At 44.7% G+C, this 15,972-nt stretch overlaps 1 protein-coding gene across 3 annotated transcripts in view; it reads right to left on the reverse strand.

The window, feature by feature from the left end:
* Window positions 1-4,014: 4,014 nt before the first annotated feature.
* Window positions 4,015-15,972, reverse strand: part of LOC136448141 (kin of IRRE-like protein 3) — a 75,770-nt gene continuing 63,812 nt past the window's right edge. Inside the window, exons 15-16 of one of the 3 annotated variants that reach the window (XM_066447303.1) lie at window positions 12,940-13,032; window positions 4,015-5,578 (exon numbers count right to left, since the gene is read on the reverse strand). In XM_066447303.1, the coding sequence (XP_066303400.1) occupies window positions 5,465-5,578; window positions 12,940-13,032 (207 nt within the window). In that variant the 3' untranslated portion in view covers window positions 4,015-5,464. Of the gene's footprint in view, window positions 5,579-7,632; window positions 7,694-12,939; window positions 13,033-15,972 lie in introns of all 3 variants that reach the window. The other 2 variants (XM_066447305.1, XM_066447304.1) reach the window with 2 other exon arrangements.

Raw genomic sequence — 15,972 nt, forward strand, 5'->3', positions numbered from 1 at the left:
CAACTCCATTATCTTACAAATCTTTAAGATGAAACAAATGTTGTAGATTGTTCACAAAAACGAGACAGAATTTTTCGACTTAGCAGACTGCAGAGATTGTTGATTTGCCACGTGAATGACATGGTGGATCATCAATCATAAAATCTTAGAAATAAGCCAAACATTTACACATTTGTCTTTCTCTTGTTCCCTCAAAGATAATATGCAAAATGTATCTCTACTTTACACAAAGTTCTAAAAACACTTCTTAACCGCTGTTCATTCTGCTTTGGTGCTCACATACATATACAACAAAACAAAACAAGGATAAACATCAACAACGGCATCATCAACAATACCTCAATACCTCAGGGCAATGGCGTCTAAATCAGCTGGCAACATAAAAAGAACGAAAACAGAATCTAGTGTCATTATTGAACAGCAAATAACGGTTATGGCATATAGAGCACGAAGTGGTATCATAATAACCACAGTGTATCTAGCAAGATAGATGAAGAACGTCCAAATGTTAACTGCCACGCCAGTCTTGTACAGTTAAAGGCAAATTAAACAGTGCCTCGGATAGAGTGGTGATGAATTTGGCTTGTAGGAACCTGAGTTTTTTCCTTTTCTGTCATACGTAAGTGTAAAGCAGATAAGATATATTTTTTTTAAATAAAAAGTCTTTGTTATGGCGAAAAAAAATTCTAACATTAGTAACGAAGCTGTAACTGTAGCAAGATGAAAATTAAGTCCTGTGGACGATTTTAACGCATCATAAATTCGATATGACGCGTTAGTAATTACCAGTTCATCGTTTACATAGCTATTAATTAATGACTGACGTATAATGATGTTGATAAACATTTCTTGAAGGCAAAACCAGTGCCGCAACCACATAAACTAGAAATCGCTGCTATAAACAGGTCGTATCAAATAAACAACAAATATGGCAACAAAATAACCCAGTGGTATTGTATCAACGTATATAAACTAGGTTCGGTACACAGTGTTTCTAACGCTCTTAAAGCATTTACTTCAGTGAAAACGTACCTACATAGTGTGATGAAGCTGTACAACACAGAGTAAGATGAATGCTCGTAGCCTACAGTGTAGACTTTGTCTTCCCTTAAACCATACCATATCTCAAGATGGATACAACATACGCCATTCACCAGACTCCCTCCTAACGTTAAAACACAAATCACACAAAACGCTTCTAACCAAATCCGATACGAGCCTAACCGCACGCATACTGAAGCAATCTTTCCCAGATTGTCGGGAGACACACAGTGCCAATATGTACAGAAGAAACCATCCATCAAGTGGGGTGAGGTTTGACGTCATCTTTGGACCGCAGTGATTGCACTTTTCATGATGTATTATCTGATAACATGTCTCATTCCGTATGATATGGACTGATCGAAATCAAATTCTGGATGGCTAGAAAGAAGTTTGCAAAGAATATAATGTGTTTGCAGAAAAAAAGACTCGAAGTTGAAATCAAAGCTTCAGAACTTGTGTTGTAAGGATCCTGCTGTATGTTTGTACCACACTTACATGCACGCCGGAAAGCGTGAGCTTCTTTCTAAGGCTGCAGAGTCAAACGTTATGCAGCCTGGTGCTTTGGCAAAGAAAAAATGTTTCACTTGTATATTGGTGACGCTCAATGTCTGTAAACACTTGCTAAGAGTAAAACTGTGATAAGAGCACATGCTGCAGTTGTCTCAGTATCGTGCTGCAAAACAGAACGTGGACAGTACGCTTACAAGGCGACTCTAGGACGGTCGTAGTGTAGTGTTAAGTGGAGAGACTGTCCAGAGTTTTTTTTAGCGTCCAGCAATTTTAAAGAGCTCCCAATGCTCTTTCAGTGAACGATCTTCAACTAAATCTACAAGGTGTGGATGTTTCTTAATAATTAGGCAATGATCCAGTGAGCAATGCTTGTTGTGTGTGATTCGGTGGTTTCGACCGTCTCCGTTTTGTGAAAATGGGCCTTACAAAACCGCTATTCTCTCCACGTGAGACTACATCTGCTCGGACACCCCGCGGGTTTTCCGGCCAGAGTGCATCGCAGCACGGCAGGGAGGGGAGCACGGGGCACCATTGCCTCGGCGTTAATTCGGCAATTCCGCGATCTCGGTTCAATAATGACCTGATCCCTCCGATCTCATTCCGCCAACAGATCGACGCGTGTTTAATATCGCCCCATGTTCTACTCGCGCCACGGATCGCCTCGGTGAGTTTCAGCCCGACCGATCGATCCACGGGGCCGCTTGCACCGTTTGATTCCCTATCATCGCATCACCAGCCTGGATGGTAACCATCCATCGCGAGCTCGCCGACAGCTCTACGGCGCTGAGAGTATTGCCCGCCCGCCCAGTTCATTAGCACAAGCCGGGAAATTTACAGTTATAGCGCGACGAGAACTGGAAAGGCCTGCTAAGAAGACAGGCTGGCAGGAACAGGCGAATGGTTAGCAGACCGGGCCGGGTAGAACACACCTGTGCCGCCCGGAGAAGACTGGTAATGCTTCGGTCACATTTCAAAGCCGGGGCCCGGCCGGGCTGTTTGAGAAAACAAAGAATAAAAGGCGCATATCAAGGATATACATAACGTATGGTAAGGAATAATTTTTCAAAAGTTTTGTGTGTTTTGTTGTCTTTTATGTCATAGTTTTCGTTCCCACAAGCTGCCCGGCCGGGCCCCGGGTTGGAAATGTGACCCTAGCATTACCAGGCTGATCATCAGTAGGCAGTGCAGGGTTCTCTCGGGCCGCGGGGAGACACGCGATATTACAGACGCCACTCCGGCCCGGGTTCCACACGGCTTCCGCCCTTCGCTTTCGATTTTTCCGCCTGCTCACTTTCGATTTCTCCGCGCGGCTGGGTGCAGTTGAACCCACTGAGCGTGCCATGATAGATCCGCCGCGATGGAGTCGATTACATCTGCTACTCTCGCTTTTTCTTTACTTACCTTTCGGCCTTAACATTCGCTTTGTTTTACTTTCGCTTTCTGCATTTACTTTCGCTTTTTTTTAACTTTCGCTTTCGGCTTTTACTTTTTTTTCTACTTTCGATCTCTGCTGTAACTTTCCAATTTTTTTTTTACTTTCGGCTTTACTTTTTTTTCTACTTTCGCGCTCGGCTTTTACTTTCGATTTTTTTTTACTTTTCCTTTCAGCTTTTACTTTCGATTTTTTTATTTTTCCTTGCAGCTTTTCCTTTCGTTTTTTTTTGTACTTTCGCTTTTGAGGCGTGAAGGATGATCCGAATTCTGACGTCACCACGGGTGCAACCCTGCCTGTACTCGGGAAAGGCCTAGGGGAAGCCAGAAAAATGACGGAGCACATGTAACTGTCAAACCGCTACTTTTGTTCAATCAAACAATCATTTTCAGTCGATAGCCAGCAAACTCTGTGGATAGGTCGTTAAAACCAGGGTCGAGTTGGAATAATGGTTGAGTTAAACGGCTATTACAGACAGTAGCATATTTCTTACCCGTTTGTGGGGAAACATTGTACAATTTGCATCAAGTTTTCTTGAATTTGACCAAGGTATTTTTAGATCTAGAAAAATGTTCAAGAATGATGCCTCTGTAGATACATACGTTGTGACGGATAAGAAGATACTATGATAAGGAATGTATACGCAGTATTTTTGGTGAGAATCCGGCACTGAATATAAAGAACGAGGTTTTCAGTCCAGCGCTTCTGAAATTCGGATAATGAGTTTTCAAATTTTAAAGTAACCAATACCAGTGGACAGGGGGATAGGGAATCGTCGACAGGAATATTAATGCCAATTCCCGGGGGACTAAAACGATCGAACGGTGATCCACTTTCACTTCACGCGCTTCTGTTCCAGCACTTTCACTCTCACGCGTTCCTGGAATGTTCACTGCGGTGGAAAGGCCATCCAGCCGTGCGCACCACTGGGCATATCTCCGCGCATGCGCACCGCTGGGCATATCTCCGCCGGCGCGCGCAGGGAGTGTTTGACTCAGCGGTCTGGAGGAGCGATTGCTCAGTTGCCATGCTTCACCTCAATTGAGCTCTATATTTGGTTAAGTTCCAAAGACATCAAATGATGACGCTAGTGGACAATCTTTGCGGGGTTAAGGTTTGGCGTTCCATATGCGATGGAAAACGTTTCGCTGCTCACTGAAATCTTAGACACATCAAACGCTTCAGTTACGTGCATGAAGTCCTTCCACAACGTTGATTAAGGCGCGAGTATAGTACATGGGGCGAAATTTATGTTGCATCTGTGAATTGATACGTCTTTCACTACGACTGCGATTCACAATGAGCCCACCTTTGGACAATAAAATGATGTCGTAAGTTAATGACAGGTAAATCAAGGTTCAAAATTTTATCCAGTAATTATGTTTGGCGTAAATCAAGGTCTATTTTTTCCTGAAAAACATCCGTAGACTTTCTAAATATCATTTGAAAAAATTATGGTTAAATCGTAATCGTCACTAATTTTGGTTAAATCGTAATCGTCACCAATTTTGTGAACGTTGTGAATTTTTGGATGCGCACATGTCAAGTGTGGTACAGCAAGTCCAACACGGATGCCTCTCAAAACTTTGAGCGGATAAAAAGTTGTTCTATTGTTGAAGGCTTTCTTTGATATATATGTATGTATATATCTATAATTTTTCCTCTAACATCTGAATTTCTGGCGCGAGAGAAAGCTCACAACTGTCACAGCACCGCATGACACGAAGTTTCACCATTGACCTGTAAGGTAGTCTCTTCTCAAAAGTCTCGCGAGACCTTAACATACAAGTCTCGCGAGTCCTCTTATCACAAGTCTCGCGAGACTTTGGTAGCCAAAAATGGCCGTCGATTCCTAAGTCTAAAAACTAGTATTGCCTACCCGTAAACTCTACATATCCACCGTCGCCTATACACCATCACACTCACATGTACAGGACGTATAAAAGTCTCCCCACAACCGTAGAGAGGTAAGCACATTTTGCAGCAGATATACCGGCAGAGTGAATACAAAATTTCTTCTTTTAGGAGAATACAATAAGTGTCTAATTCATAGCAGAGGGTCGCATACACAAAGGGGAGAGCAACTATGCTCCGTCATCATCGTGCGGAACAGCTGTCAATCAATGCGGAGTAGTCATGGAAATGAGGTGCAGCTCACGCGGTTTAAAAAGCAAGGAATCGGTTGTAGAGAAATTCTGATGAAATATGCGTACAGTGTGTTGTTTTCTGTGGAGAGTAAGTACAATGTTGTCCCTGTTGTTTCAGATAAACGGCTTCGAATTTGATGGCGCGAAAACTGCGAGAAGACGCCGGCTGCTCGATGGTGTTGTCACAAAATGGAAATGACGTGCTTAACGAAATGACTGATTGATTGACAGCTATGCATCACGATAGATACGACAAAAGCAGACCTACGTACAAAATTGTTCTGCCTGTAGCAGAGGGGGGAGGGGGGCAGAAGGGGGAGGGGGGCGGATGTTATACGAAGCTGGTGTCGGACGTGCCGTAGTACGGTCTCCGCGAGCCCCCGGAGCGGGCGGACAGGTCCACGTCCAGGTCCGTCCCGAAGAACTTGTCGTCCGTGTATCCGCTCTGGAGAAGAGAAAAGGGCGGGAAAAATGTGCACGTTTATTTCACGTGATCATCACATGGCACTGACGAAATGTGCACGTTTATTTCACGTGATCACCACATGACACTGACGAAATGTGCACGTTTATTTCACGTGATCACCACATGACACTGACGAAATGTGCACGTTTATTTCACGTGATCACCACATGACACTGACGAAATGTGCACGTTTATTTCACGTGATCATCACACTGACGAAATGATGCATGATCATCTTCTCCGTGTATCCGCATTGGAATCTCCAAGCAGATATTGTGGTGTAAGATCGCAACGTTTTGGTACAACCAGGTTTTTCTAATAGCCCCTAACATTATTCAAACAATCAGGAGGTGTTAAAGAAGCCAGGCTATTAGAGAAAAAACCGGTACGGTCTTGCACCACAACATATGCTTGAAGAGTAAAGAATATGCGAGAAGAAAACACGTGTTGTTCACGTGATGATTACGTGAAAATAAGGAAATGATGCATGATCATTTCGTGACGGGGAGGTTAATTAACTGTAAGGGAGAGGAGAGGGAATAGGATAGGAAGCCAGCGAGGATGCTCAGAATTTGGAAATGCACTAGAATTATGAAATTCTGCACACCTTCTACATATCAAATATGAAAATCTACATTAATATAGCATAAGAAGATACAATGTCTCAGAGGGAATAAAACTAATTCAATAACACAATGAGAGTTTGAGATACAGTCAAGAAAGGAATTAAAGACTTTTCAAAGCAAAAAGTACAAAGAGAAAGATGGATAAAAATGTAAAAGAAATTATATTCTCCCAGCAGCATCATTATAAACAATATCGTCTTTTTACTAGAAACATAATAGAACAGATTAGCAACTTTATGTTCATTCTTATCACAGAGCAACTACATTATCTCACACATATGCATTACATGCCAAGTAAAGGTTTAAACAATTGTTAAAGATGTACTATATAAGAAACAGACAAATGAATTAATAACATTTATGCAAGATATGTGTGCTGTGGTGTCGTGCGACACCAGCATGCACGTTTACACAAACTAACGGATCTTAAAACCGATGTCACATGCACCTACATGCACATTTACACTAACGAACGGATCAAATTACAAATATGAACACATCCAGATTAACGCATGCGCATTACAAATAAAAGGTTTCTCAATGGCTCTGAAGGGGAGAAAATTAGTAGAATGGTTGTTAAAACTGTCAAGCATTACTTAAAGACGTCAGCACTTTCCCATCCCCCAAGAGCAGCAACGGTCTGTCCCTGAACAGCTATCTTGGGGGGGGGGGGGCATAAGGGTTTGTATAGGGTTGAGAAGGAAGAGGGTTGGGGTACGTAACACCAGACGCTTCTACTGACAGAGGGACACAGTCAAACCTGTCTAAGGGGACCACTCAGAAGCTTCTACTGACAGAGGGACACAGTCAAACCTGTCTAAGGGGACCACTCAGAAGCTTCTACTTACAGAGGGACACAGTCAAACCTGTCTAAGGGGACCACTTGACGAAAATGGTCACAGAAATCACTAATGGCTGGGCAAAGGGCGAAAATAATCTAAGGGAATGCAAAAAAGGACCATAATTACCAGATGGTACTCATGCAGAAGTACTTACTAGTACAGGTTTGACTGAAGCCACAGTGGCCAATGGTTGTCATGCAGATGACAGTCACTATAGTCAGGTTTGTACCGCAACTGCCAGGTGGTTCTTATATAGAGATGGTCACTAGTACAGGTTTGACTGTAGCCACAGTGACCTAGTGGTCCCTATGCAGAGGTGGTCACTAGTACACCTATTTGACTGCATATCAATAGCAGGGTATTTTTTATGCAGAGGTGGTCACCAGCACACGTTTGACTGTATTTTTGCACACATGCTTGAAACAGAAACGTTTCCACGAGAGGAGAAAGGCAGAAGTGGTCACTAGCACAGGTTTGACTGTATTTCTGCAGACATGCTTGAAAGAGAAACGTTTGCTCGAGAGGAGAAATGCGTAGCGGAAAGGCCAGAAGGAGAGCACAGGACCTTTCGGCCTCGAGGAGCCCTTCTGCTGGCGGCCCGGGCCCCTCCTTCACACCCATCCCTGCTGCACAGCGGGACATGCGGGGCGAAGAACAGGAAAAGGTAAAGGTAGAGAACTCGACAGTGGTGCACACAGAACTGGTCCAAATGTGGCCGGGGTTGCGCTCACGTGACATGACGTAAGCATTGCCCACCATGTTGGGTGGTTTATAAGCCAGGCGGTTGCCATGGTAATTTGAATTGGCGGATAGAATTACAGGTACGGAATTTTTCGCATGCAGATTTATCGATCTTACTCTTTATGATTTCACCAATCAATATCAAGCATAGAGGATGTGACGTTATGTGCTAGCACCTTTTTGCTGTTGACGTCATTCAGTGCGTAAGGTGGCTTTGATGATAGCTAAATTGTGTGTTAACAAAAAAGCAGCCTTCTTGAGCCGTATCAAGATCTGCTATAGCCTTATTTAGGTTCGAATGACAAATCCCTTCCTGACAATTTTGACCGATTGATGGCGTGACTCCAGGCAACCTATTTTGTTTTCATCTTAAGCTGAAACACGTAGAAATAGCTTCCATTGCGAGTATGACAGTTCTGTCTGCACCACTGACAGCAGCGACCTCACTCCTCGCACTTGGATGCGGTTCTCATGCTCTGTCACCTGACCACAGCGTCATTGCCACGTGACTGCCACGTGACAACCTGATGACTTTCACGTGATTCTAATGTGCTCTCATGTGTTCTAATGTGGTTGTCACGTGATATCACGTGGCACTCGTGTTGCAACAGTGGCCGCGGAATGACAGCACGTGGACCTCCCAGTGCGAGAGGGGCGAGGCCGAAAGTTGAAGTGAGTAACGCAGGAGAGCATGTTAGAATTCCTCCCCACATGGCAAAGCATGAAGTAGTTTAGTACAACTACAGAGCCGGATTAGAACATCGCACAGGAAGTCTCTGAGAGACACAGTAGATGAGAAAATGATACAATATTTTCTAGAGCAAAGTCATGAACAGAGATCAAGGTAAGTCAGCTGAGATGGGGAGGCTGGAGAGAAAGGAATAGGTGGGTGCACCCACGTGATTATGACGTAATTACTGTCCGCCATGGATGGTTAAACATGGAAGTTATCAGGTAAACTTTACGGTGTATGTGTAATTACTGTTACGTCCTTATGACGTCATGCACATGCTACGTATGGCTCTCACTCCCAAATGCTGAACCAACAAGTATGGCGACTGTGACGTCACTTGCAGACACCTCAAAAAGCAGGTCTAAGTGTGACGTCACATACAGACACCATAAAAGGTGGTCTGAGTGAGTTAGTAGAAATGAGTGATACGGTACTCTGGGACCGAGCCGTGCGTCCGCAGCATCTTCGTGGCCTCTCGAGCCCAGGATGGCCCGTGCTTATTCCTACAACCAGGCCTCGCAGAAAATAAGTTTCTCTACAAGCTATAGATGTAGCGAACATGTGCTTTCATGAAGTTTGAGTGGGAGTATGCGTGCAACTAGTGTATACTGAATGTTTGTTTGGCAAGTTTCTATGGTAATATGTAGTATGTAGATAGTTTATGCTGAATGTGTATTTGGGCTTTTGCGAGGTTTGATGTTTTTGTGCAGTGTCCAGCTGAATGGGAGGGGATACAGTCATTGTTTCCAAACTACAGCTCCCCCTGTCACTGCATTGGAAAACTGCAGGTCAGTGACGATCGAGGATTCCTCTCGCCTCCTCTCTTGTGCCGATGGAACATGATAAATTTCTCAATTTAACCTCAAAGTGTTCAATTAGTTACGCCATTGTTGGAGGTCCCTAGCGCCATAATGATGTAATGCTTTCGTGTAATTACTCCGCTAGTCCCAGACTATCTTCCTAGCTTGGACTCGAATTGATCATTGTTCTCTGGCAATCCCTCTAGAGACAGATGCCTACATTGATTTCAGGTACAAGTAAAAAACAAAACATGCTTGCTTAAACTTTGAATACATCTTGTAAAATCACTAGTCGATTCCATCAGAACCTGTTGTTGGCTTGTTGGAGATCTTACCTCTAGACTCTAGAGGCATCCATACTTTCAGTTTGTTTACATTCACATGACTCTTACGTCAGCTCTACAGCCATACTGGGTGGTGAAACCTGGGCGTTAAATTCAAACTTTTGGATTGATTACAGTCACATGAATATCACATTACAGACATGCAATTCAAAAGGTACACTCTCTCATGCTCCACTAACCAAAAAAAAGCGTTGTAAAGTCCTCATTGTACCCAGCGTTTGTCCATTTAGATCAGCCCCCAAATCATCCCAAATTGCCTGAGATTGCTCCGTCGATAGATAAACATGTTTGCGGCAGAATGTTCAATTTGACGGGGCGTGTGTGGTCTTCCGTCCGCGCTGACCGCGCTTTGGCGGGGTCCTATTGAAATTGGTCCCGCCCGGGATCGATGGGGTGGGGTCGGTCAGGTTACGGAGGAATGATTAGTTCGCAGACATGCCGGTAAGATCGGACTCGGACCAGATGCCCAGAGCATTTGTTTAGGATTGCGACGGGTTCTTCTCAGCATATCGACTAAGAGCTGAATATCAACTCCGGCTTTAATCATCCAGTATGGTGGGCAGCGATTACGTGATAGTCACGTGACCACAAACATGCTAAAAACTTGGGATACCAAGAGGTTTCGGACGCTCCTGTTGATGTTTCCTGATTTGAACTTAGTATTTCGAAACCGTTATACACCTATATGTGCATTCGAACAATAGACAAGCCATTGAGGCGGGGGGACAGTACCGACTTCCTGGGACCTCTGACCCGTTACTGAAGTCACCAGTCGTCCTGATGCCTGCCATGCAGGCGGCCTTGCATTTGGATTGCAGTTTGTTGAGTTGGAAACAGAATCAACTCGGTTTTACCAGAGCATCCTTCATTCCTGTATGTTGCATCATTTGTTGACGTCGTCATAGTGTAGTGCGATTAGAGGATATCTGTCTCCGATTGTCAGAGGGTTTATGTAACGGATGAGCCGACTGAAACTCCACTGCGCACCAGTCAACCGTGTATACAAGTAGTTAGGCACCCGCTGGGCAAGGTGGGGACGTTCTTACGAAGAGTTTGTCAATTCTGTTGCACGCCTGCTGGGTATGAACACAATTTGCTCCGGGATGAAGGATAGCATTTTTGATACTTTCCGCGGAGTTCTTTTTGAACGCTCATGTCGTTCGAATTCCACTAGGCCCCGCAGAGACAAGTCAGGTAGACTCTGTAACTGACAGGGCGGATTGAGGAATTCACCGGCGTCAGGCATCAAACAGCTTTCGTGTAAGACATCATTGACAATGAGTTCCACAGGGCGCCGTTAAGCCGGCGTCACAATTCATGCAAGCGTCGGCCGAGTTTGTAGATCGCCCGAAGCTCGCCGAATTTCAAAATCGCCCGAGCGTCGACCGTATTTTCAAATGAAAATCTCGGGTGACGTCCGTCGAACACTATAAACTAAAAATCCCCCATAAGATGGTACCATCTTTTGGACATGGACGAAGTCAGAATCGACTAACCTGGTAAAAGGTCAATATTTGGATCAAGTTTGATTTCTAAAAATCGCCCGAAGCCCGCGTAATCGACAGGACGTCGGCCGTACTTCGGCCGAAAATGCACATTTGAAGCTTGCCAACACGTCGGCCGAGCTGAATTTTCTTATTTTTGACGCAGACTTTAAGAAGAAAATAACCTTAAATTCCACGACGATTATATGTTTCAGACTGTGAGGGAGGAGGCATGAGTGTTCCATTCCCGACTTGTGAGATCTGGCACGTTTTTTGTTTATTGATTCTGGGGCGTTAGCTAAAGACAGACGGCTGCCAACAGGTTTAACCACAGTGGGGCACAGCCGTCTGACGCGCGGCTCTCTCCAGCACTCATCCTGCCCCACGTCATCAGGTCTTCCATCATCTCCACCCGAGGGGAATGCGTCTGATCCAGCTCTGAAATAACCGGCGTGAGTTTGGAGGGGCTGCAAAGCCCTCTGTGCGCGGTTTTATTGATGCTCCTGTCTGCGAGTTCACATCAAACTCGCCGTTCTCCATCCCATCGCTTCTGAAGTCTCAACAACTTTTGTGAGCTACTTAAGCCTTCACTTCATTTTCTTCGGGGAAGGGCAGACGAGTTCTAAGAAACCCTCAAGCTATGAATGTCGACTGAAAAGCATCTGCCTTCTTTGTTTGAATGTCGTCTCTCTGATAAAATGTTGTCTTATCTCGAGTTTCCTGCCATTTCGCTGGCCCCCAAAGACGAAGATGTTACAATCTTATCAACAAAACTTCAAGGAGTGAGAGTTTCTATCATCAGACGATATTGAAGAAGTGTTATCAAATACATTAGGGGTGTCCTCATCCAAATTCCCTGATATTTTACGACAGTTATGGGGGACTAAGGTATGGCAAATGTTTTGATGTAATATGATAAGCCACCGATAGTACAAGTTCTTTACACCCAACGAAGATAAAATGCATAGCCGACGTGCCAGTAACCGTCATTTTGCTCGGGGCAAAACTAACCGGCTCCACTTTGTACTGCAGGTAGGTGTCGCTGCTGCAATGTGAAGAGATCGGCCCCAAACCTGACCAGGTATTGCCTTGAGGAATGTAACAGACGGCCGCCAAAACGTCGGCTAGGTACTTCTTCTTTGGAAACTTTGTTGTTCAGTAATTCACCCGATGAAATCACTCCCAGAAGCTGGTGGCTACATCTGATAGTATGTAATCACCCAATGACGGTTTCACGCTACCGTTTTCTATAACATGCTGTTGTGAGCAATAGTCACTATAATGAATGCTAAGATAGAAACTCAATATAACGATCCAGCTCAGTGACCAATCAGCGGTTCACAGCCGCCAAGTTTTCTTACGTTTTTAAAAGTTAGCGATGGGGACGAGTCTTGAAGCATTGAAGGACACATTCACTAATGTCTCGGACCACCTCGGTGTTCCGTATCTGTATCTGTATAGCCGGTATAGCCGCCCTTCGGCGTAACACACCAGCTTCGCAGGCACGCGGCGCGGCAGCAGCTGGTTATATTACACTGTACGGCCTGTCACACCTAACATTTGCACATCTGACTGCAATCGTTCTTTGAAGCTATTTAGTGAAGGTGTTCCTACAGCATCTGATGGCAACGAGTTCCATTCTACTATGGTTCTCCGGAAATACGAATTTTTGAACACACCAATCCTTGGTTTATAACTCTGGTACTTAAAGGCATGACCATTTCTTGTCCTTTTTTGGGCTTTTCTGGTGTTAGGTGGTTTTATACTCACATGGCGAATCTGTGCGGATCTAACACGTGTGGGCTGCGCCTCCCTCTCGTACACAAAGCTGGAGTCGTCCGAGTCCGACAGGTCAGCCCCAACCTACGTCATTCAGGCCGGAAAGTGGTTAGGACTTTACGACAGGCCGGAAAATGGTTAGGACTTTACGACTAAAGTCGGGCGGAAAGAGTGCGAGACGCACACCGAGCTCTACCGGAGTTTCACCCTACAAGCACCTTTAACCGGCTATGCTGCAGCAGTCTTCGGGAAGATGGGGGGGGGGGGGGGCTAATAAGGAATGGCCTGAGTTGCGAATTGATCATGGTCAGATGATCATCGCCATCGGTGTTTCTAGTCTGTGCAGTTTTCAGATTTGCTTACTTTTCGACAGAAAATAGGGAAGTGTGGTCATTTGATGACGTGAATAGTGTAGTAATTGTCTATAATTGTTATTTATGATAAAACGTTACAAACATCATCTTGGTAGAACGAAACCTGGACCATAGAACAACATACCTTGAAATGATCAAGGGGCATCAAGCTATCATTCTATGATAGTGGACTAAATATATAAAGGGCGTGCTACGTTTGTCAATTTCTAGGCCTCTTTTGAGAATCTCCTCCTGGACTATAACTGTTGAAGTGCTACAAAATGAGATATCTGGTCAGAGTGACGCCGGATTGTAACACCCACGCGGGAAGGTTGTGACAGTTGTGTGGTCCAGACTGACCCCTCCGGCTTACCGTAGAATCACACGCACAGTACAGGGCTTATCCTGTCATGAGTCCGTTTCACTCATTGTAATCCCGGTTGACACTTGTGTAATATGGCAAGATTACAAGTTTTCGTTCTGCAGAATGCGACCGGCTTTGCTCTGCTTGTAGTATCTTCCACTCCCCAGATGTCCTTATATCAAGACGACCAGAAATATATTCTGGAGGAGAGAACGCGCCCATACAATGGTCGCCATTTAGTAGAACCGAAATACGACCTTTGGCATTGCTAGTTTTCTTTATAGCATCATGCTCTCACTCTGGAAACATCCAAAACCTCAAGCTGTGAAGAAATGCGGGTTCTAAAGACCTTAGTGCTGGAAGCAGCAATCAAGTCAATCTTCTTTTTTTCAAAGTCATTTTTTTTTCTGAATCCAAAAGTATGATAAGTATGATGTGTCTGTGGTAATGTGCTGTCGCGCGGTGATGATAAGTGTGGCACTTGTTGCCTAGGAGCTGCTGTTAACGTTCCATGCTGCGTTCCTGGCACCGAGGGTCCCCGGATGTGCTTTGCTACATACTCATCATCCAGCAATCCCTTACAACGGAGCCTGTCCCGGGCGCATGCGCAATGAGCAGAACGGTCGTACATTTCAGCCCACCGAACGGATACGCCGCTTTTAACGCCGATGAAAAGGGAACTTTTCCTTGATGTGTTGGCGCTATCATAAATATGGCTGGAAGGTTTACTACAGAGAAAATCCCAGGAAATCCGCCTGACATCCGAACCGCGGTGTGAAACTCCGCCTTCCGGCTTCGGCACTGCTGCAAAGCTTTGTTTCGTCAAACCTTACCTCAAACCGCCCCCTTGACGCGATTTATGAATGAACAGAAGAAAGCTCAGGCGTTTGCAGAGGGTGGACGTGAAGTTATCAAAAGAATGAGCAGTGATCTATCACAAATAAACTATTTTTCATAAACTCCAGCTGCAATGAAGCATGATCGGTCCACTTTTGCAACAATCACGGTTGTTGGAAGCGATATTCGCCCAATTATTTCCCACGAGATGCGTGCAAGATTCACATCCGTCAGTCGTTCCGGATTCACAATATTGTAGAGAAATGAGAAGATGTTGGCAATCCCGTGGAGTCATCCTCCGAACCAGTCGGGCGTTCTGATGATGCATGTCGTTCTCTTCCCCCGATACGAAATAGTTCTGCCAAACTCATATCGTTTCCCGCTGTGGACCGATTCATTTCTGATGACTGCACAGCGCAAAGCGCTTCCCGGGAAGTCGGGAATGCTGAAGAAGTACACCTACTTTTATATAACTTTTGCACCATTAGTTTATAAACCTCTCCTTAAAAATGCTGTAGATAAGAAAGAACCCTCTACTGTCAAACTAATATTCTCCCCCGCTGTGAACCGATTCATTTGAGATCACTATACAGCATCATCATCTATCGACGATGCGGGCCACCACTGCTTTCCACGCACTTCTGTCCAGTGCCTGCCTTCTCACTCCTTCCCAAGTGAAGCCCAGTTCCTCCAAGTCTCTCATGACAGTTACAGTTACAGATCACTATACAGTGTACTGTGGGTAGTGAAGCGTAAGGGCAGAACCCAACGGTCTCTGGTTCGCTTCCCATAGGCCTGACGTCACCGATGTTGTGCCTTTGGGAAAGGCACTTTACACAACTTTCCTCACTTCACCCAGGTGCAAAAATGGGAAAGTTGTTCTCTGTACGTGGCACTGTTAAAATACGGTATGAAAACTTGAGTGCAGTGCCACGTCGTCCTTGTTTGTCCAAAAGTGAATTATAGTGTATAAATCAAGAAGGGTGTAGAAGCACACCTACTTTCGCATTAGTTTTGCACTACCAGATGATAAACCTACTGCTCTAAAATTGTTTATGGAAATTCTTGGATGCCAAATTTATATTGTCTCCCGCCGCGAAACTATCAATTTCTGACGACTGCGTGCCGTGAAGTCCTAAGAAAATGAATCCCTACCAACCCAGCAATTCTTTAAAGGAACACCCACTGTTGCAACGGCGATAGATTCACATAACTGCTGCATTATCGGATATATATAGAAAGAACCTATTCCTCAGCAATTGTTGTGGGCATTTTGGGACCCGTTATTGTGCGGCAGGACTGTCCTGTCTGACAATTTGCGTTTCTTGATCTTGTATCAACTCAGCAAATTCACAAAAGAGTGATTTTCCATGTCATCAATTTGGCTGTAAAACGGAAAACTCAAGAAATTCTGCTTGGATGCTGACGTAGTTTCGACGCCGTCGAGAATTTGCCAAGAACTGATCAACT

This window comes from Branchiostoma lanceolatum, chromosome 14 (genome assembly GCF_035083965.1).
Source record: "Branchiostoma lanceolatum isolate klBraLanc5 chromosome 14, klBraLanc5.hap2, whole genome shotgun sequence".
Taxonomy (NCBI): domain Eukaryota; kingdom Metazoa; phylum Chordata; class Leptocardii; order Amphioxiformes; family Branchiostomatidae; genus Branchiostoma; species Branchiostoma lanceolatum.